Source organism: Canis aureus, chromosome 37 (assembly GCF_053574225.1).
Source record: "Canis aureus isolate CA01 chromosome 37, VMU_Caureus_v.1.0, whole genome shotgun sequence".
Lineage (NCBI taxonomy): Eukaryota > Metazoa > Chordata > Mammalia > Carnivora > Canidae > Canis > Canis aureus.
Window position 1 is genome coordinate 6,119,773 of NC_135647.1, and position 23,380 is coordinate 6,143,152.

Sequence of the window (23,380 nt, forward strand, 5' to 3'; positions counted from 1 at the left end):
GGAGAGGAATTAAAAAAAAAAAAGTTAAGATACAGAAGGGTCAATGCAACAATAGAGTTCAAGACAAAGGGGAAATCTAGCCTAAATTTACTTGAGGCCAGGGAAGACTTCATTGACAGTGCAACAGCTGAGATGGATCTGGAACGAGAAATAGAAATCAGCCATGTAGACCAGAGTGGGGCTTATTGTTTCAGGGAGAGAAAACAGCACCGTGACATATCTGGAGAATTGCAAAATGTTCAAAGGGCTCTTATAAGTAAGGGAGATTCCATTGGTGGGTTCCATCATCCAAGTGACAGAATTTAACCCGTACGGGGAGAGGAAAGGAATGTGCCATGGAAAATTAAGTGAAGGAGAGTGGTAAGAGCATGCTTTTTATTTTAGGATATATCAAAAGATATTTCTGGAAATCCTGCCCAGGACCAGGGTGATGAGACATAGGTGTCAGAGAATCTAATTAGAACAAAACTGTGATAGACTAATTATAGCTGTGAGTCACAATTGAGAGAAACTGGTGGGTAATTGAACATGGTAGGAGAAGATGCACCAGGACCATTTAAGAATCTAAGTCTAGAGCGGGGCCACCGCCTGAGAGATACGGAGAAACAGAGTGGTTTGGAGTGGGATGCCACAGAAGGTAATGCAATCATTCAAGAAGTAAGCTTTTAACCATTTGTTAAGGCTTTGGCACCCTTGAGAATCGCATAAAAGCTAGGAATTCTCCTCTCAGAAAGATGCAAATACCTAAATCCATACTGTAGATGTAGAATATGATCTTGGGGCATTTGCAGCTCTCACTTCTGAAGACTCTACTTTTAAGACTCTCCAAACAGAGTAAGAAAAGAAAAGCAAGGCAAAAACCCTGACAGCAACTGTCACTAAAATGACTGGCAAAGGAGGACAGTTCAGTCAAAGAAATGATCAATCAGACAGTTGGATGGGAAGCCAGGAAAGAATGATGTCATGGCTTCAAGAAGGTTGCAAATTTCCAGAAGTAGGAAACAGGCAGCAATACCAAATGTTATTAGGAGGTTACGTGGGATGAGAATCAATCATAAGCCATTGGTGCTCACTGGTCTGTAGATTTGCTGCTCCAGAAGCCAGACAGTTGCAGCAAGATGAGAAAGACGACTCAGAATCTATGCAGACATGCTTTTGAAGACCGGCAGCCCGGAAGTGGGAAGGAGTAGCAGAGGTAAGACAACAGATGGTTATTTATTGTGTATGCATAGGGTAGGGGCAAATCTTGAGCATATGTTTTCAGTTGAAGAGAAGGAGCAGAAGGGTAAGAAAGATGGAGACAGAAGAGGGAGGAAGAAAATGGACTCAGTATCTTCTTAAAATTAATCAGGTCATTTTATGGAGGAAAGCAGACATTTTCCGTCAAGTAGAACAAGCAGAAGAAACACCGTTGGTCGGTAGACAGCAGTGGATACGGAGGAGAGAACATGGAGACAAGTGTCCCAGATGCCATTTCTTGGTCAATTATAAGGAAAGGTCACCTGCACGAGAGGGCATCACGTGCGGTTGATGGTGGAGATGAGAAAGGCAGGCTTGTGTCACAGAGACTAGTACATGACCCCTCACCCACCACCACATGCCAGATAGCAAGAATGACCCACAGCACACAATGGAAGCTCGTTAAGTACACATGGAACAAATGATGACAATTTGAGGAATCTAGGCACATAATACAATGTAGAACAGCTGACATGTCAAATGAGAATAAAAGCTACTAAGCAGGGAAACATAAAAGGTGCTCCAAATATTTTCAAGGTGTCCAAGAAAAGAAAGCCCCGAAAGGCTGTTATTTATTTATATGCCTTTGCACAGAGCACTGGATGACCTGCAGTGATCTTAGGAGATACACAACCTTCTCAGGAGCTACCCAACGCCGCCATCCTTGTACATCCTTAGAAAACAGGTATCCACTTAATGAATAAGTCATCACTGACAGCTGGCAGATAAGACATGCAGTGTTCTTATCCAACATCCAATATTCTTCAACAGAGAGGGACAACACAGAAAAATTAGGTGATTATACTGTCAGTTGGTCACCTAGCTCTGCAGACCACACAAAAGTGGAAAAAAGCAAGCAAGCAGGACCAAGCCGACTTCTGTGCAGCACGCAGCAATCTAGATAAAGGAGAGGACCAGGTAATCTGCACTTTGTATTCCACGAATGACTTTCTCACGTCAAAATCCATTCAAATTTGAAAACAAAAATCCCTCTCAAATCCAAAATAACGGCCAGTGAACAACAGGGAATGGAAGGCATATTATTAAATCCCTTCTGATAAAAGGCTGTTGAACTGGATTCTCAGCGACTTGGGCGCATGATGGGTTACAGATGCTGTGTTCAGGTGTCATTTGAATTCACATTATATCTAATAAATCACAGTATGTTCACTTGTCCTATTAAAACTGTATTCTACTTTACTAGGTCTGAATAATTTGTATAAAATTGATTGCTACAGTTCTCACTAGAAGCTCTAATTGCATTCCTGGTATAACTTAAAATGATAACCTTATCTTAATTAGTAGCATGATGCAGAAATGCTTTTGAAAGCCTCTGAGAATTAACCTGCATTTTTAAACAGGAGCCCTGGGGCTTAAAAAAAAAAAAAAAAAAACTTAAAAAAATATTCCTGTTGAGTACGTGCGGCAATGTTAATTTATCAAAACTACAAAAGGAAATAATCACATAGTGAGGGACCAAGCAAAGCAGCTAACACTTCACTGATCAAACAGTCTGCATTTCTCTTTGCAGAGGCACACACAATGAAATTCTAGGGCCAAGATCTCCTTGGCTCCCACCCATTCTTGGTGCCAAGAGGGGTCTCTCTCTGGTTATTCTGATGAAAATCACTACTCAGAGTAAGTGGGGTGCTACCATCATGGAAGTGAGTGGACAGATCAAGGCATCTACTGACCTCACAGGGGCTTCACCACTGAAGGTCAGCTTTAGTATTTCATAAGCTCCCAGGCCAGGCTTCTTCCTGGTCAGTCATTCTCTCTCATTCAGTTAACTCTGGACTTCCTCGTCCATCCCATGCTGTCTAACACCACTTCTGTCTACCCATATTTGCAGTGTCCAAGCAAAGCTCCAGAAGCAAAGGTCCCCTGTAAAGAGATTAGACTGTGTGTATGTTTTCCATATTATCACTCTGGTAAAGAGATGTACATTTAAACCACCCTAAACTATATTAATGGCAAGATAAAAAGACTTCACAGTGAGTCATCATCCTAAAAACCCCAAAGTAGATGTTAAACATTCTCCAGTACACTGCTTGCAGATTGAGCGTCCTTCTAAAAAACATGATGCAGCTTGGCATGTATTTTCCAAAGTCTAGCCCAAGAAATATATTGGGTAGATCTTATTATCATCCCAAACTATAACTATAGCCACCTCTATAAATGTTAAATGCATGTTTTGATAAGAAGACTACTCTCTCAAGTTTGGCCTCTGAGGTCTATGGTTTCTATCCCTAAGCTAGTACCACTGGAGGAATAATTATCTTCCTATAATGCAATTTGACATTCCCTTATTTGAAAACGAGTACAATTCAAAAAAAAATTTTTTTTTAATTTTTAAAATTTTTAAATTATTTTCTCCCTACTAGAAGTTAAGGAACAGTTTTAGAGGTTAGAGCTGGTAGAGAATATTACAGCAGGATAATCACTGGAGCTGAATATAAAATTAGCAGAAAGCAGAGAGGTATGAATACTTCTCATGTTTGGGGATAAAGTCAAATAAAGTTCCATCTATCTTAATTTATAAGCATAGAATACAGTAAAATCAAACAGGAGAAAACAGGCAAATACTAATGTTAGTTCAAAAGCAACTTTTCTTACAGTTTCTGGTACCTTCTTTAATGGCATTAAAACACTATTTAAAATATCTATTATATGTAAGGAGCTATGTGTTGTAATTGATGTTGAGTATAAATTGCTCTTATAAAATAGTAAAGCATTCTTTTAATTTACATGCAGCTTCTCTTCCATAAGATAGGGCATTTCAGAGAAGTATCATCGTGTGACATATATGGGCATTTATGGCATATCTGACATCATATGACATATATAGATTTCTATAAGCAAGTTACCCATATCTGGAAAGTCTTGTAAACGTATATAGGACTGGGCTCATTTTCTCTTATTTAAAACTATCTGTGGGTTTGAGAGAAAGGAGACTAAACATTGCTTAGCACTTTAAAAATTCAGCCTGAAAAGCCCCACTGAAAAAGACATCTTAATCAACAGATATTTCAAATTGAGTGACCCCAAACCTGTTTAACAAGACTGCTTGTTCTAAAGAAGGGAAACCCTCAGATAATTTCACTTGCTTTTAGTTTCACTGGTGTGACAACCACACTCTGATAGCATCTTAAGGTTGCAACACCCACGTCTTCTTCCTACTGCAGCTAGAGTCTCATTCACAGCACTAATGTGCTGAACAGGGACTATGGGAAAATCTTCTAGTGCTTTCTGGCAGCCTATGTAGCATTGCTGCTAATTCTAATGCCCAGCAAGCATAATCATCATAACCTCTGCTGTGATCCCAACAAGGATTCTTCAAACTCCTTATAAATGCATTAATCACCCCTATGAAAGTCACTGCTTGCTTTTAACGAACAAAGATAATGTATGTTACTGGGATTATACCACTGCATGCACAATCATTAGAGAAAGATAGATCAGAATTTATGATTAAGCCTTTGGACAGCAGGGCACTATTTTAACCATAAAAATCACAACTTGCAAGGATAGTGGCCAAAGCAGAGGAACCATTAAAGACTTATAATTAGCATCAATCAAGGTGACACTACTGTTGACATCTTTATTACTTTAAATACACTAATCAAATACTTCTGCATTGAGATGGAAAGATTGATAGGCGGCTAGACATAGAAAACATCCCTGTGGAGGACAATTTAAAATGATCTGTTCAAAAGGTAACGGGGAAAAAAAAGCTTTGGTATCAGTCAAGTGGGATCCAAACATGCAGCTCTGAAGTGGAAAAACTCAAAATGGGCCTGCTGGGTTGGCAGGGTTCTCTTGCGGATGTTTTATCACCAAGCATTGCTACAAATAAACACATACCCGTATGTCCCTTCTGTGCAACCCGTTGGAATTGCTTAATTTAGATGAAAAAATAACTCAGGGGAATAGAAGCTTCAGGCTACTGTGTCAGGTAAATAAATAGCTGAGCATTCCTGCCCGGTATTTACTCACTGCCTAGCCCTCTTCTTGCATGTGTGCATGGAAACACACGATACAGGGAAGCTGAACTCGGTATTATTTACATAATTACAATAGAGCTGTCAATATTATCTAATTGCATCAGTGCTCAATTTCATACCACACAGACTCTAAAATATACTGTTATTATTGCTGCTCATATAAATATTTCCATCTTAATGAAAAAGAAGCCACTCAGCATCTTTGCCACCCCTTGAGCCCATATGGCATTATTCCTTAACAACTGTAATTTTGAAAAAGGTACTTTTCTCCAAACAGTTTCTGGCTGTTGCAATGCTCACCAACTGAATCCTTGACGTTAAGGGATTAGATAAGAGAGAATGTGTGTTGTTTTCAGGTAACCATCTGGCTTGGAGTCAGTTCAGAACTACAGATGAAGATTTGGCAAGGCAAAGCTTCCCAAGGGGACAATTTCATATTTGCCAAAGGAGCTTATAATGAAGAACTATTGTGAGGAAGACTCAGGAGCCCAACTATCATGGTGGCTTCAAAGTTCAACTTTACTTCTAGGTTCTTAATTGGTGTATCTACCACTAGGTTTATTTTGCTCTTTTTAAGATTTTGTTTATTTATTCCTGAGAGACACAGAGAGGCAGAGACATAGGCAGAGGAAGAAGTAGGCTCCCTGTGGGGACACCGATGTGGGACTTGATCCTAAGACCCCTGGGATCATGTCCTGAGCCAAAGGTGGACACTCAACCACTAAGCCACCCAGGTGCCCCACCACTAGGTTTATTTTTTTTTTTTTACCACTAGGTTTAAAATAGAGAGTATATCTTCTCTGAATTAAACACAGGCTCCTTAAAAAAAAAATGTGTATATCCATAAAAAAACAGGTGGGAAGAGTAGAAGGAAATTCCCCATTGTTTCTTTCCAAGCAATGAAGAAAGAACTGAGGAAAGAGGATGGGGACAGAGTTAAAATACTTGGAAGGATAACATTACTCAAACTATATTGCTCACAAGTCACTGAAAGAGTATCAGAGGACTCAAGCCCACTTCCATTTTTAATTTCATGGTTAAGAGAAGAAGATTTTCCAATATAGCCTGATAGCCTCACAGAGGCAAGGTAATAAGAAAAATGCAGCAATTGAGCTACTAAAAATCCCACTAGTTGAAGCCAATATTTATCAAATCACCCCTCCAACAACATTATGCTACAATTTCTAGAGGGTTCCAAGACTCTGACCTCCCCTGAAATGATAATAGCAAACCCTGCTGGCCCTTAAAAGCGTAGTAGCCTATTTCATTTGAATAGGTTTTTGCAATTGACAAAGTTATTTTATACACATTAAATTATGCATGAACTGTGAGGTAGATACGATTATTTCCATTGTACAGATGAGATCAGAGACTAGGAGAAGTTAGGGAACCTTTTAATGGGCACCTGGTCTGCTGACTCAGTAACCTTTTCACTATACTATGCTGACCCTGAGTTACTATCAAGTGTTCCAAAACTCAATTAAGGAGAGAAACCACAAATTATAGATGCTGATTACCTAGAGGAAAGACAAATTTTAAAAGGTACTTTAGCAAGAGAAAGCTGTTTCATTGAAAACCAGTAAGATGCAAAATGAGCAAGAAAAATCCTCCTGGTCTGAACATTGGTTTGCTTTGTTCAGAGACTGGTCATCTTTCTACCCTACTCCAAGATTTTGTTTTTCACTGCTAAGAGTCATTTGATTCTCACTGACGCACAAGGAATGAGGAAGGTTGTGTAATACTGAAAGAGGCTGACCTTACCACTCTGGAAAAATTGCCAGCCAGACACAAAGTGTCGGCTAATAATGAGTCAGGGATGGGCTCAAGAGTATCAAAGACCTTTATGTCGAATTTTTAACAAAGAAGTTTGGTATAAACAAGACTTAAGGGCTGGGAAATGACACAAGAAGAGGACAGTCACTTCCTCATCAGAGGACATGGCTTTTGCCAAAATGTGCTGAAATGTGTACACAATATTTGCAAATAGACATGACTTAGAGAACTCTTATCAATAAGTGCTATGTTCTAGATCCAGATGCGGAAATATTTGAGGCCTGGCAAATTTTCTATCCTACCCTATTTGAATAGCTCAAAGCTATTTATATACTTTCCAGTTAATACCATTCTTATTAAAAAAAAAAAAAAAGGAGGACAGAAAAGATAACACTAAGAGGGCTAAGCAGAAATGGAAGAACCAAAGAGAAAAAATAATTGCAAGTAAAATACATAACAGATAAAAAAGAAAAAGAGATGCTCATCGAACAATAATGGCAAAAGTAGTTGGTCATAAGCACAGTATTACTCTGTGTCCCATTGTGTTGTCTTTCCCAATGCTTTAATGCCTCTTGCACATTGTGGAACCAGCTGCCATCCAAGCCTTCAGTCCTGGATTGACTACACAATAAATCTATATAAAACAAATGGAGGATCTTCTCAATGTTTTTAAAACAGGTAGGGATATTTTTCATTTACATGTTGCACAATGGAGACATTATAGTAGAAAAAAGGAGCTATAGATATGAAGGAAATTGAGTTAGTAGTATAAAAGATTTCGATCATTAAAGGAGCTTATTATCAGAAATGTCCTCCCAATCTAGCCCAAAATAGCCTAACAAGTCATTTTATTTTTAAAAAAAGATTTATCTGTTAATTTGAGAGCGAGCGAGCAGAAGGGCAGAAGGAGAGAAAGAAAGAATTTCAAGCTGACTCCCCACTAAGTGCAGAGCCTAAAGTCGTGACCTGAGTGAAATCAAAAGTCAAAGGCTCAACCAACTGAGCCACCCAGGCATCCTCCACAAAAAGTCATCCCAAATCATCTATGTGCTGTGTTGTCATTTTTGTAAAGGGATGGATAAGGAGATTTGTTTAACCCGAGTGTCTTTAAATACATTGCCCACCAGATTGGACAATAATGGATATACAGTGTATAACAAAGAGTCTCAGCATCACAGGCCCAAAAACATGGGTTTCCTAATCTCACTTTCTTTAGTCAGTGGTAATGAGTAGAGATGGGTTAGAAAATTCAACTTAAAGACTCTAAAATATGAATATAAAAAGAATTTCAAAGGAACTTAAGATGTGAATTTACAATACTCTAATAAAACCCTGATCTGACTTTGAAAACAAAAATCATATAAAAAGGACGGACACACTCTCTTAACATTCTAAAAGAAATCGCGAAAGTGTAACTTGTATGATTGGAGAAGGTTCTACAAGGCCCACTGAAATCTGATGGAAAATAAAAAACTCCTAAGCAAGGAGAAAAACATTCTTTGATATGTAGATCTCAGAGAAACTCACAAAGTGGAGTTTCCACAAACCTGGCTAGGTACAAAATACATTAGCAAGGACAAATAGCATTGAAGAAAGCCCTATAGATCTATTTCTACCATCATGAACTACAGCTCAACAAATTCAAATGGACTAAATATTGAGAATAAAAAGTTTATAGTGAAAGGTTGACATACAAGATGCAAACATAAATAAAAGCAGAAAATCCTTGACCATCAACTTAAAGTCTCCCTCCCAATTTTAATAGCACCCATCTATCTAAGATCTGAGCTATAGACATGTAACACCAATTCATGATCCTGAAGTGGACCTGCTAAAGCAAGGCAAAGACATGCAGCACTTCAGGGTTCTAGGTCAAGGCCAGGAATATAAGCCATAAATTCACTGATGCTAAAGATGAATGAATAGCCAAAGACACACAATGGTCTCTATTACTCTATATTGAAGCTCATAAGAGGTTTCCAATTATCTTACAAAATATGTTTGCTCTCTGTCCTTTGTATTCTGTTAGATTCTGTCCATTATATGGCTAAATCTACTATACATCAAATAAGAGTGGATCATTTCTAATTTAATAGTGACACAAATCCTTTGGAGCTCATACACTATTGACATTGACATAGAATATTGACCTTGAATTTATAAAATATTGACTCACTTTCATTGTTCTCTGCATTTCTCCTAGGATAAGAAATGATCAGGATGAGTTTTCCATAGGCTGTTGTTTTGTTGTGCCAAGATGTAGCCATAGCCTATCACATAGACAGGCTATTCTAGTGAAATTTTGACTAACACAACCAAAGCAAAAGAATGAGTTGCATACTGGTAACAAGAGAATATTTTCATTTCAAATACATCCTGATTAAGCTCTGCAGTAATATTTCTTTAAAGAAGTGAAAAAGTGTGTAAGAGACCCCAACAAATAATCATACCATTGCAGAGACTAGGATTCCAGAGAGAAACAAAATGAGGGCCAGTGGAGTAACATTTGTGGGGACTCCTCAGCATAGAAAGAAGCTCTGAACTATCAGATGCCTTGCTTCTTTTCTCCGTCCTCAGCTACCTGCTCTGGGACAAATCTTCAATTTCTTCACGTGAACAGAAACATAATAATACTGACATTACCTCATTGTGTTATGGTGAGAAACAGATGAGAAAGTGTATGGGAAAGCATTCCCTACATTACCAAATATTACAAAGACATAAATTATAAATGAGACCATGATACATATGTAAGTTATAAACAAAGAGGAAGGCAGACTAGTGTGGTTAATTTGAAATTTATTCATTATGACACAGATGTATAAAAACCAATTTTGTAAATAAAATGTTTTCCCATCACAGAACTGACCTCATCTTGCTCAGAAGTCTCCATTCCCACTCGGTGGCAAAATGAGCAAAACAAAACAGAACCTTAAAGCTTATTCATTTGGTATTACTCAGGTTCCTCAGAAAATAGTCTTTTGGGGGACATTTTTAGGGTTTCTGGGCTTTTTATCTCTTGCCTCTTCTCCTGAAACATTGGCATCTCCTCAAGAAGAAGTTTAAGTAAGCAAGATTGTGGTGGCAGAGTGGGGTGTCTACTCTGTTTATTACCCTTCTGGGAGGGCTGCTCCGTCCTGAGAAGGGCAGAGCTACTGTGGCTCAGTCTTTGGGTTTAAATCTCTACCTTCGCTGGCTGTATCTGTTTCTGAAGTGTCTGGGGTGGTTCTCTCCATGAGTTTCTAGCCGTATCCCCCAGTTGACCAGACAGTCCATCTTGGCTCCTATTCCTTACCTTACAGACTTGGCTATGTCCACTGTGGGGATCGCAGGTGGAAAGGGGCACACTGCACACTCTGTCACAGATTCCGCTTCCTCTGTGAACCTATAATTGGTGCTATTGCTGACTTATAAGCTCAGTTAACCATCTCTGCCCCAGCAGAAAATCTGGGCCAATTCTAAGACATGAGTTACCTGGAGAAGAGGTGAATAGAGTGGCCTCTTTGGAAGATGACACTTTCTGCTCTACTGCACAGGCCCGGGGTGGGGTGAGGTGGGGTGGGGGAGCCCTTCCTCAACCTTCTTGTCATTTTAAGTCACCTTGTCCCAGCTTCCAACCCCCAAAATCTCATCAAACATCTTGTTGCCTCACTGCAGGGGGCCTTCCCTTTCTGTGTGGTTCCATCTCACTTTTATAAGCTAGAGTCTCAGACCTTCAGACTTTCTTCTCAATATGTAAATGGAAGCGTTAGCATTTTCAACAAATCCTAGCTTATACAAGAACTCTTCTGACAAGTGCACAATGACACATTTGTTTCACAATTTTTACTGCATCTGCCATGCTCCTGAAGCAAGAAAGGCCATTGATTCCATGACTGAGGCAGGTGCACAGCAACAAGATTTACAGTGAACGGTTTTAAACTATCATTAAATATTTCAAAATTTTATTCCTATTCAAAGAGCTAAGCCATTTAAGAATATTAGAGATTTCAAGGGCTTCTTGAATAAAGGTAACTGAAATGACAACCATATACAGTAGCTGTTATTAACCCATTTTAGAGATGAAGACATGAGGGTTCAGAGAAGATAAATAATTTTTCCAGGTAGGCACAGCATGTAATGACACAGTGATGACAGAATTTAAACGCAGGTTATTTGTACTGTAACTCCAGCATTCTTTTTACCACTAATATAAAAGTCCCTTGGCAATGTCAGTCAACTCCAGAAAGGAAAATATGAACACAAATCTCTGCTACTTACCCAAAAAAAAAGAAAAATATATGACTTTGGTGAAGATTGCAAGAGAAATTCAGGTAAGTTATTAACTTACTCATTCAACTAGCATTTGTTGAATATTTCCTAATATAACAAATACTACACTAGGGATCAAAAATCTAAATTGTGATAAAGAACTTATATAATGCCAAAATAAACAAAAACAAAAACCAAGCAATCTAATTAAAAGATAGGCAGAGGACCTAAATAGAAATTTTTCTAAACAAGACATACAGGTGGCCAATAAACACATGGAAAGATTCTGCTCAACATGCCTCATCATCACAAAAATACAAATCAAATCACAAAGAGATACCACCTCATACCTGTTAGAATGGTTAAAATTTTAAAAATAATAATAAAAAAAAAGCAAGAAATAAGTGTTGCTCACCAATACTTGTTGGATGTGTAGAAAAAGGAACCCACCTGAGAATGCTTTGGAAAACAGTATGGCGGTTACTCAAAATATTAATGGAATAACAATATGATCCAGTAGTTATACTACTTGGTATTTACCCAAACAAAACAAAAACTCTAATTCAAAAAGACATTTGCATCCCTATGTTCATTGCAGCATTATTTACAGTAGCCAAGATATGGAAGTAACCTATATGCCCATCAATAGATGAAAGGATAAGGAAGTTGTGATATGTATGTTTGCATACACACACACAAAATGGGATATCATGCAGCCATAAAAAAGAATAAGACCCTGACTTCACTTGTATTTGGAATCTAAACATCGAATAAACAAAAAGCAGGACAAGACCTATAAACAGAGAACTAATGGCTGCCAGAGGGGAAAAGGAGGGAGCCAAACTATGGGCAAAAGGGATAAAAGGGGAGTGGTAAATATAGGCTGCCAGTTATAGAATAAGTCACAAGGATAAAAGTTACAGCAGATGGAATATAGTTAATGGTATTGTAGTGGCATTGTATGGTGACAGATGGAGCTACACTTGTGGTGAGCACAATATAAAGAATAGAGTCGTTGAATCCCTATGTTTTACACCTGAAACTAATGTAACATGTGTGTCAATATACACAAGCTAAAAAAAGACTTCACAATCTGATTAGTTTTAAAACATCCAAAAAGAAAGTTTAAAAAATTAAAAAATAGGGACATCTGGGTGGCTCAGTGGTTGAGCATCTGTCTTTGGCTCAGGGCATAATCCCAGAATACTGGGATCAAGTTCCACATGGGGCTCCTTTCATGGAACCTGCTTCTCATCCCTCTGCCTCTCTCTGTGTCTCTCATGAATAAATAAATAAAATCCTTAAAAATAATTAAAAATTAAATTAAAAATAAAAATTGCCCCTGCTCTTAATTAAACCAAAATACAGTAGACAAGATAGACAAATGTAACTATAATACAACTAGGCAAGTTTAGCACTATATGATTTTAAGTATCATAGTACTCTTAGGGTTTCCAAGTCAATTTTTTTCATGCTTCAAATGGTTACTAGAATTTTACAGTAATTCTACAGGTAGAAGATTTATTATACATTGGGATGTGAGAAATTAACTTAGTGCAAAATTCCCGTGTCAATATTTTTTTTTTTTTAATTTGCGAGACCATGCACAAGTGGGGAAGCAGAGGGAGAGACAAAGGGATCAATCTCATGACCTTGAGATCATGACCTAAGCCAAAACAAAGAGTCAAATATCTAACCAATAGAGCCCGTTCTCTCCCAATAAATCTTAATCACAAAGGGAAAGACAGAAATGTAGAGTATGTAGTAACATGAAAGTCATGAGAACCACTCATGTTCACTTTCTATCCACTTATCCCTGGTCATTTTACATCTCAACAGCCTCAGGAGACTACAGCTTCCTCTCGGGAGCTACAGCTTCCTATAAGACTATGCTTCCTCTCGGGAGCTACAGCAGCTGCCCAAACACAGACACACACACACACACACACACACACACAGAGAGACACACACACACAGAGCACTAAAAAATAAAATTTGGTAAACTTCATTAAAACATTTTCTGGGGCACCTGGGTGCCTCAGTTGGTTAGGTATCTGCCTTTAGCTCAGGTCATAATCTCGGGATCCTCAGATTGAGCCCTGCATCAGGCTCCCTACTTCATGGTCTCTCCCCCAGCTTGTGCGCTCTGTCAAATGAATAAATAACGTATTTTAAATAAATAAATAAACATGTAATTAATAGGCTGATGCATTACTTAAAACTGTTCCTTTTAATTTTAAAAAGTACAATTATACCCCAAACATAAAATAGTCTAGAGATACTTCCATAAGGGAAATACCAGACCCATTTTTCCTCTATTGTACAGGGGGAGCATTTATATATCCCCACATAATTACATATTATGATGCAATGATAGAACTATGGAAACATAGATACATGTTTATATATATATGTTATATGTTTATATATATATTTATGCTAAGCACAAGCAAACATAAATATGACAACATATTCTATGACAATTTCAAGTTGAAGAATTACCAAAAACATACAAAGGCAAAGAAAAAAAAAAAAAGACCTAGAAAACTATTTCTGCCATCTTGCTTATTCATCTGTGAACATCCAATATGCTCAGTGCTTTGACATCTCTATTCATTTTCAGGTCTGAATCAGCTACAGACGTATGACCTTAGACTGTGGGATTGGTTTGTCAAAATTTCTGAAAAACATGACACAAGAGACAAATTTCATGTGAATATAAACATTTTCGTGGTGTCCTAAGCCACAACTTCCACAAGACATGGAGACCCCTCAATAAAAGAATGTGTTTATTCAACTCAATTGTCTAAACATTCATACCTATTTCTTCACCATAAAGCTCATATTTGTAGGATTGTGTGCGGGTTTTTTTTTTTTTTTTGCAGTTGTGTTGCCAAAAATACTTGACAAGAGCATTCTATAAAAGTCTCTGTATGTTGTGAAAGGCAAAGGGAGGCCTCATTCTATTTATGCTCTACTGGGACAAACTGACCTCTCTATGTAAACTTTAAGCAAAAAGAAAGACACCCATTGGATTAAGTAGCACAAGTTGCTCCAGGTTTTTGGGCCTTAGAGCAACAAGCTGGTTTTTGCATCTGGCAAACATATGTAGGAAACTAGGCCAAATATGGCTGATAGACTTGGCTGGGTTCTTCCATGTGACCTACTGAGACAGCCAACCTAAACTTCCCATTGTCAATTCAATTCCCAAATGAAAATGCCATTTTCTTATTCATATGTGTCAATATTTAAGATATAGATATAAATAAGCCCATCTCACATGTTTGGAGTAAAATGTAATGCAGTTTTTAAAATAGCAAACATACTGTATTTGTATTCTTGGAAGGGATGAATATTTAGTAAGATGCATATAATGGAAATGGATCTGACCAAACAATCTTATCCACACAGTCAAGGATTTAGAAGCATAAGAGAAGAATGTTTCCAGTGCTTTTGCTGAAAACAAAAAGGCATGTGGAATGCCTTTTACATTGACGAGAGTAACTGGCTACCATGACTAAATCTCTAATGTCAGATGAAACTTCATGACTTCAACTACATTTGCAAGTCCAGAATTTCTAGAGGTTCTACTAATTGTCAAATGCAGGATTAAAAATACTCAAATAGCCACATGCTTTAAAATGTTGACAACAGGGGAGCTGAGGTGGCTCGACTAAGCATGTACCTTTGGTTTAGGTCATGCTTACCTAAACAAGGGCTCCTTGCTCATTGCTCAGCAAGGAGTCTGCTTCTCCCTCTCCTCCCCACTTGAGCTCTCCCTTGCTATCTCTGTCTCTCTCTCAAATAAAATCTTTAAATAAGTTAAATCTTGTTAACAGACTTACAACTATGTTACTACTCTCTTTCAATACACTTGACACGTTGAGGCACCTATCATCCTAAGAACAATGAGATGCATGTATATGTTTGTACAACATTTGTCCTGCAAGACACCACTACCCTAGTGGAAAGCTCAAAACTCATGCTATTTAGAGTTGCAAGCTGCTCTTTTTGGGTCTCATCTTTCAAGACATTTTGCATTATGTCAAGTAAGATGGAATCATTTGAGTTATTGTGTCTATTATATATTACTACATCAGAACGACAGTGGTTTATTGCACCATTACCAAAAAGCTGTATTCTGACAAAGTGCATATCAACACACATCAGTAAAGAGGAAACAACTTTTCCTTGCTACTTTGTTCAAAAAAAAAAATTACCAGGAAGATGTAGGTGACATTAATATATAGGTCTCTAGGCATAGATAAGTTATTATCTGACATAGGAATATATTGAAACTCTACAAATTATTTGCCTCTTAATATTGCACATAAAGATATATGTACTCCCAGGAACCCCTCAATACACATCCCAGACACATCAACTAACCTTACACCATTCCAACTGTCCATTTCCTCTCTTAGAATGAGAAATTTTCCCATTCCACTGACATCTTCCCCATCCTATAAACAAGTTCAAATTGCTTTTACTCTTAAAAACCACTCCTGTTCCAATGTCACTATCTATGCATCGATCCTTCTTTTCCTATCCAAACTTCTGGGGGAAGTGAAGTGTTTTTACTTACCCATCTTCATTTCTGAATCCAATTGATCCTAGTTCTAATCTTTGCCAGTCCAATGAAACTGCCTACTTGCTAATGTTACAGATAATTTTTTAAATTGCTAAGTACAATGGACCCCTTTCATTCCTCACTTGGGTGAGGTCTTGTTGACTGGAACCCATTCTTTCTTTTTTTAATATTTATTTTGAGAGAGATATAGGGGAGAGGGAGACAGAATCTCAAGCATATTCCCTGCTGAGTGCAGAGTCCAACATCTGGTTCAATTTCACCACTCTGAGATCAGGACCTGAGCTTAAATCAAAAGTCAGGCACTCACCTAACTGAACTACCCAGGTGCCCCAGACTGGACCCCATTCTTAAAATCATATATCCCCTCAAGCATTCGCCTGCACTTTGGAGTAGCCCATTCTTTGATTTGCCTCAATCCCATCAGCATTCCCACTGTCCTACCTTTGAAGCAATGATGCAATGTCCTACCTTTGAAGCATTGTGTAGCACTTATGGGGACTCAGAGCCAGACTCTCCTGGCTCAAATCTGTTTTGCCACTTACTGGCTGAGAAATTTAATGTCTCTATCCTTAGTCTTTCATCTGTAAATTGGGATCATACCAGTATTATTAGCCCCTTGACACTTGTTGGCCAGGTGGTAGAAATTGAGGTGTGTTCTCTGTTGCTCTAATCAGGAACATGATGAGTTCTTGGGTCTTGGAAATAAACCTCCTCCTGGGTCCTGCCCCACTCCTAACTTGTAGGCCTGAGCCCAAGATATACTGCTGTCTCTAACCCAGAGAGAGAGAGAGTTTTTCCAGACCCTCTTCCAGCTGCAATGAGCTTTCACCAGCATCCTAAAGACAACAGTTTCTTGTTCTTTACCCCCATGTGATTTTAAGGCTTTCGTTTGTCAGAAGAGAAGGGTGTAAATGGCAGAGGCAAGACTTCCTGCCTCTCCTCCCACGAGAATTGATCCACTCCCCTGGCCTGCACATAAAAATGACTTCTCAGGACTCTTGACTTAACATTTTTATGCATATATTATGCATCAGAAGAGCCTGGAGTGACTACAAATTCCATTAGTGTCTAGAAGTTTTACCTCCTCTTACTATCCCACAATGGGCTTTTGACAATTTGTTAGCAATGTTACTTGAATTCTGCTTGCCAGTATCTAGACACATAGCCTTGGTAAGCAAGTGCTTGCACCCTATCTCTCTTTGGAAGAACTTGTCTTTCCTTAGCTATCTCTCTTAAAAAAAAAAAAAAAAGTTCTTATTTATCTATTCATGAGAGACACAGAAAGAGAGGCAGAGACATAGGCAGAGGGAGAAACAGGCTTCTACAGGGAGCCCAATGCATTCTCGATCACAGGACCCTGAGATCACAACCTGAGCCAAAGGCAGATGCTCAACCACTGAGCCACCCAGGTGCCCCCTTCCTTATATTTTAAGGTCACTTGGCTTCTTTGGGACCTCAGCCTTCTTGTGACTTGAAGAATTGTTATGTATTTGCATATTTTCTGCCATTTTGTTGCTGTTGGGAGGATGGGAACACTGGTCTTTTCATATTTTTACATTCTCAATAGAAGCCCATAGTAGTGACTTTTCAACCAAGGCCCCAAAACATTTCTAAAGATAAAGAGAGATCTCAACCAGTGACGCTAGAACAATTGGCTATTTATGGGGTGGGGGTGGAGGGATGAACTTTTACCCATACTTCACATCATACATGAAAATGTATCCCAGATTATCATAGATCTAAACAGCAAAATTAAATAATAGAACTTTTAAAGGAAAACATTAAAGAATATCTTTGTGATCTTGGAGGAGGCAAAAATTTCCTACAATGCAAGAGAACATTGATAACTAAAGAAAAAAAATTATAATGTAAACCTCATTAAAATTAAAACCTTTGGCCTTTGAAAGACCTCACTGGGAAAATAAGTAGATAAAGCTACATACTGGGAGAAAATATTCTCAGTACATGTATCTGACAAAGGAGGGCTAACTCCTACAACTCACTAATATTTCTATTAGTGACGACTCAATTTGTAATATGGGCAAATTACTCGAATAGGCATTTCACAAAAGAATATATGTTAAAAGCCAATCAGCTCATGAAGTAGTACTCACCAACATTAGTTGTTTTGGAAATACAAATCAAAATCACATGAAACACCATTTATACCTACTCAAATGGCTGAAACCTGAAAGACTGAGGACACCAAATGTTGATGAGGATGTGGGGGCAGGGGGAGGGGCAAAAATTCAAAAAACCCTGAACTCTCCTGAATTGCTGTTGGGAGGAGAAAATGTTATGGAAGTTATTTTTAAAGTTTGGAAACTGGTATGGAAGTTACTTTTTAAAGTTCAACACCTACCTTTTGGGATCTACCAGAGAGAAATGTAAAATAAATAAATAGATAGATAAATAAATGCACATATATATACACACACACATATGAAATAAATAAATATTAAATAGATAAGTGTGTGTATATATATGTATGTGTGTGTGTATATATATATACATATATATATTTCAATCTGTTACATAAAATATTGCTAACAGTTTTAATTTTAATGGCCAAAACTGAAAGTCATCCAAGTTGGAAACTGTATTTAATAACTTGGGGCACACCCAGACAGGAACAAGAAAAAAAGAATGATGACTATAGAGCAAGAGCATGAATAAACATCAACAATCTTAAGAGGAGGAAGAAGTCCAGCCACAAAAGAGTACCTACTGCATGATTCCACTATAGGAAGTTCCAGAATAGGCAACACCAATCTATGGTGAAACAATCAGAAGAGTGGTCGCCTTGGGAAGTGAAGATGACAGGTTATACTGTAAAAGGGTTGAGGTGCTCTATTTCTGGGGATAGAAACATTCTACATATTGACAGAGGTGCAGGTTATATTTATCAAGACTCATTAGATCACGTGCTTAAAATCTGTTGAATTCTCAGTCCGTAAATCTGTAAATTATATCTCAGTAAAAAGCCAACAGTGGAAAAAATGTACACACACACACACACACACACACACACACACAATTAGAGAGAGGCTTTCTCTGGCCACCCTTCTGGCATGAAGGAGCATACCCCTCTCTCCATCTTGGACACTTGGGTCTGCTTTACTATTTGTGATAATTTTCATTAAAATACCACCTTCCAGCATATGCTAAACTATTAATTATCTCTACTGCCTATGAACATGGAAGTTTCCTGAAGGTAAGTAAGGACCCTCTGTAAGTTTGCCACTGTTAACCAGTATTGATGGCTGTGGCAAAAAGGCAATAACTAATCAAACCAGATGCTGAACTTTGGTTTGCTTTCTTGGTTATTTATATTTCTTCTATGCTTGCCTAATGAGGATGTTTTGAAATCAGAAGAGGTAAAGCATGGGAAAAGTACTTTGAAATCAATAAGTACTCTACTACATAAAGGATGATTTAAATATGAGGCCCTAGCTATTGTCCTTGAAGATGTCTAATGTAAGATGGCTTAAATTTTTCTGTACAACATTTCATTATGGTTGTAAACTTTCTTCTAAGAGTTGTCTCCAAAAAGCAAGAATGAGTCCAGGGGAATCAGGTGGCATGCTGGCAAAGTAGAGCTTCTGTCTAACTGGCTAAGTCACATGGATTGCTCGCTTTCCTGAAGTTTGTGACTTTGTCTTAACTCCATGGCTAATGGGAATTCATTATGAGAACACTTTTTGGGATAAAAGCATCACAGAAGTGTTAGTCAGATGGGGAGTTTTGAATTAAACCTCTCTTCCAGGATTTATAAATTTATAACTAATTAGAGCCTGTCCACACCTCACCTGAAATCATGTTAGCAAGATCCATATTAAAATACATTTATCACTAGTAGGGGTGAAACACAGTCCTTTATGCCATTGCTGGGCAGTGGAGTAACAAGATTTTTTTCTATTTCAAGATTCCTTTAAAAGAATCAATGAATTAGTTTCAAGGAAGCCCCAGACAGATTGCCATGGTTCCAGAATGATGGTACCTTGGTCATCTGCCAGATATAATCTGATGGATAATTACATACATGCATGCACAATCTCACGTGAGGACACAAGCACAGAGTTTTTAAAAATTTAAATATATTAAGAAAGAAGAAAACTGGAAAGATCATAGAATAGCTGATGGAACATGGAATACAATGCATATTCATTTTATGATGCACAGATTACTCAAGATTTAGGCAAATGATTACCAAGCAATCTGTTATAACTTACAGTTTATAGTGCCCTATAGTGGCTAACACTATAGGTATCTTAGATTAAAGGAATCTCTTGAACTAATGCAAGCAATTTGAGAATAACAACCCAATATTACTGACATAATTGGACCAGTATAATTTATTCACATGTAGAACCAACTCAACTTCCAGAACACAATATTCAAGCACAAGCAATCCATATTAAGAAATTGTGTAATCAAAAAAAAAAAAAAAAAAAAAAAAAGAAATTGTGTAATGATGACATCATCAATCTATTGTATGAACCGAAATACTATTAACCAGCAGGGCACAATATTTCAATTTAGTTCAGAGTACAAAGAAGGAATGCAGCATTCTGAGGGTCTCCTTGAATTCTGGGCAATAGTTTCATGACAGATCAGTTAAGAGACTCACAGGTTTCCATATTCAGGATGGACAATTACCTAAAGATCGGTGGACATGCATTCCTTACATAAACTCTTATGTTCTTAATCAAAGTTGAAATTCAGCTCAGTTGAAAATGGGGCACAATATGGTCTTTGTGAAGCTCTAAGTCTAAAGAAACTAAGAAAGAAAAACCTCTTCACATACAATTTGACTCATGGTTGTCTTTTATTCATGGTCACTGTCAAGGCCATTTCCATTTACTCAGCCTCATCTGTTTACTTGAATCTGGCTTATACTTACAGTGAAGAGAATCACTTGTAAAGCAACAAATTCATCCACAAATTAAAAAGAGAGTGCATGCTAACAGTTCAGAATTTTAAAAAATAAAGAATAAAAAAGACTTTCTTCTCTCCTATAAATTCTCTCTTAATGCTGTAGCCCAAGCAGGTAGAGTTACAGTTCGATACAGTTATTCAAAATGTTATCAGACCAAGTTTTAAGCATCCCTTACCTTTAGGAATTCCAAAAGATGACAAGTTGTCCAACAATTTAGACAAAAACATCTATGGTTTAAGCAGCTGAGTATCTCTACTTGCTTGCTTCCTCATGTGAATTTATACAGAAATAAAGACTTTGGGCAAATGGAGTCAGATTTTTAAAAACATAGAGACCTGTATTACAATAAAAATTTCCCAATAATAGGAAATTGAGAATGGACTCCAGGGTCCTGAACACATAGCACTCAGTGAAATAGAAAGGAAGTGCTTTTACACACCCAGTGGGTTCCTCCACCCTAACTATTCGTCTTCAACCATTAACAAGTCACAATGACCAATAGCTGGTTGAGCACTGCATCAAGTCAGACCCCTGGCTGGGAAGCCAAATACAGTACTGGAACCCGCAAACTGTGAGGACAAACTGACATTCGCTGACAGTTCCAGGATCTGAATCAAGAGGCAGGGCAAAACTCCCATCTGCTGTCCATCTGCCATCCTGCCCCGATCAGAAAAGGTTATACCACGAACGACTGACAGATGGGCATTGCAAAGATCTATTAGGGAAAAAGAGGGGTCTGAGATGATTAGAATAATGACCTTTGATTCAACATAGAAATCCCAGTAGTAATGAAAATCATGCATAATTTCAAGGTCTTTTAATTGTGCTAAACAGATAATGTGTCTTTTGCCAAAAAGAAAAAAGAAAAAAATGAGGCTTGGCTTCTATTACTAAGTACAGAGTACACCAAGTACTATATACCTGAGAAAAAAAAGTTAATAATATATATTGTACATACATATAAGCACATACATATGAAGTATTTACCTGATATTGTTTTTCCACAAAGACACATCGATGAAGTTTAATATAATGTAATTAGGGTAATAAAACAGAAATATTTCATAGGTTCTTTTTTTTTAAGATATTCATTCATTCATTCATTCATTCATTCATTCATGAGAGACAGAGAGAGAAAGGCAGAGACATAGGCAGAGGGAGAAGCAGGCTCCCTGCAGGGAGCCCGATGTGGGACTCGATCCCTAGATCTGGGATCACGCCCTGAGCCAAAGGCAGTCACTCAACCACTGAGCCACCCAGGTGCCCCGTTTTTCATAGGTTCTTGATAGTGTGCATTTCCATCAAAAGTCTGCCCTATATAAACAGGAAACTGGGATAAGTCAGCTCATGTATTAAACAAAAGACTTAAGACAAAGGGAATAGTAAACGCCTAAGCTAAAGCTAAGTGTGTGTTATGTTTCCATAGCAAAAACAACTCCTGCAAGGGAAATAAGCCCCCTAGACAAAAGGCAGCTATTCAATTCACACAACACACAAAATATATCTACCATGTGCCAGGCAAAGTGCTGGATGCCAGGGATGGAAAGATGAGTAAGACACAGATGGCCTTGTTCTCATGAGGAATGGACATATGATTGCTTATTACATAGTAAATTCAAAGAGATTAGTGGGGAAAAGACATGCTACCATGTGGTTGGTCTTTGAGGAAGAAAATAATCATATAAGTTGTTTGGGAAAAGAGACTCTCATAGAGGTGGTATGTTTTAATTTTCATACGTCTTTTATAGGTTTACAATGCTTAATTTTTCTTTAGAGTTTGTACAAGAGAATCAAATATGGACAGTCCATGTTTGAATAAAGGGCAACTAATCTTTCAAAAATGTTAACTTTTTTAGCATAACATACATCTGGGGACCATTTTTTTCTTTTTATAGCAAAGTATCTTTTTAAAGTTGACAAGAAAAAGGAATAGAGATACTGCTATATTAAACACAATTTATAATGAACTCATATAATATGAAAAATGTGAGCTATAATCCACAAAAAGATGCATATAAGAAAATTCTAAGTGTTTTTATTCATAACAGCCCAAAAATGGAAGCAAGCTAGCAAGAGAAAAATGGACAACCAAACTGGAGCATATTGATAAAACTAAGTAACTCCTCAATGGTGGAAATGAAAGAACTATTGATACATACAACACACAAATCTCAAAGCATTTATGTGAAAGAAAGGGTACACACTGTATGATTCTATTTACATACAGTTTAAGAACAGGCAATCTATATGTGCTGACAAAAGCCAAAATGATTAACTCTGGCTGAGGATGGAAGATATTGAGAGGGAAGGGGAATGAAGAAAGTTTTATGCATCAGGGCCAAGAGACATGATCCAGACCTTGATCTGGGTTACATATGGAGAACATGTATTTTTGAAAAGCCACGGTGCTTTACACGAAGCTTTGTGCATTTTACTGAATGCAAATTACAGCTCAATTTTTAAAATGTGAAACACTGAGATAACTTGATATAATAAAACAATGATTAAACACAAGTATTTTCTACATCCTTGTTGCCATACAACAAAAGCTCTAAATGGTGCATCATTTTACAAATAACAATG

General features: G+C 37.6%; 1 protein-coding gene across 10 annotated transcripts in view; it reads right to left on the bottom strand.

Annotated features, from left to right (window-relative positions):
- Positions 1-23,380, bottom strand: part of LOC144306748 (uncharacterized) — a 476,591-nt gene that overhangs the window by 95,604 nt on the left and 357,607 nt on the right. For 3 of the 10 annotated variants that reach the window (XR_013373827.1, XM_077886297.1, XM_077886291.1), the window contains one exon: positions 9,874-13,947. The exons of 6 other annotated variants lie outside the window; for them this stretch is intronic. Coding sequence is in view for 3 of the 4 variants with exons in the window: in XM_077886297.1 (XP_077742423.1) it covers positions 13,939-13,947 (9 nt within the window). In the remaining variant the exon portion in view is untranslated. Of the gene's footprint in view, positions 1-3; positions 139-9,873; positions 13,948-23,380 lie in introns of those variants that run through there. One more of the 10 variants, XM_077886296.1, reaches the window with a different exon arrangement.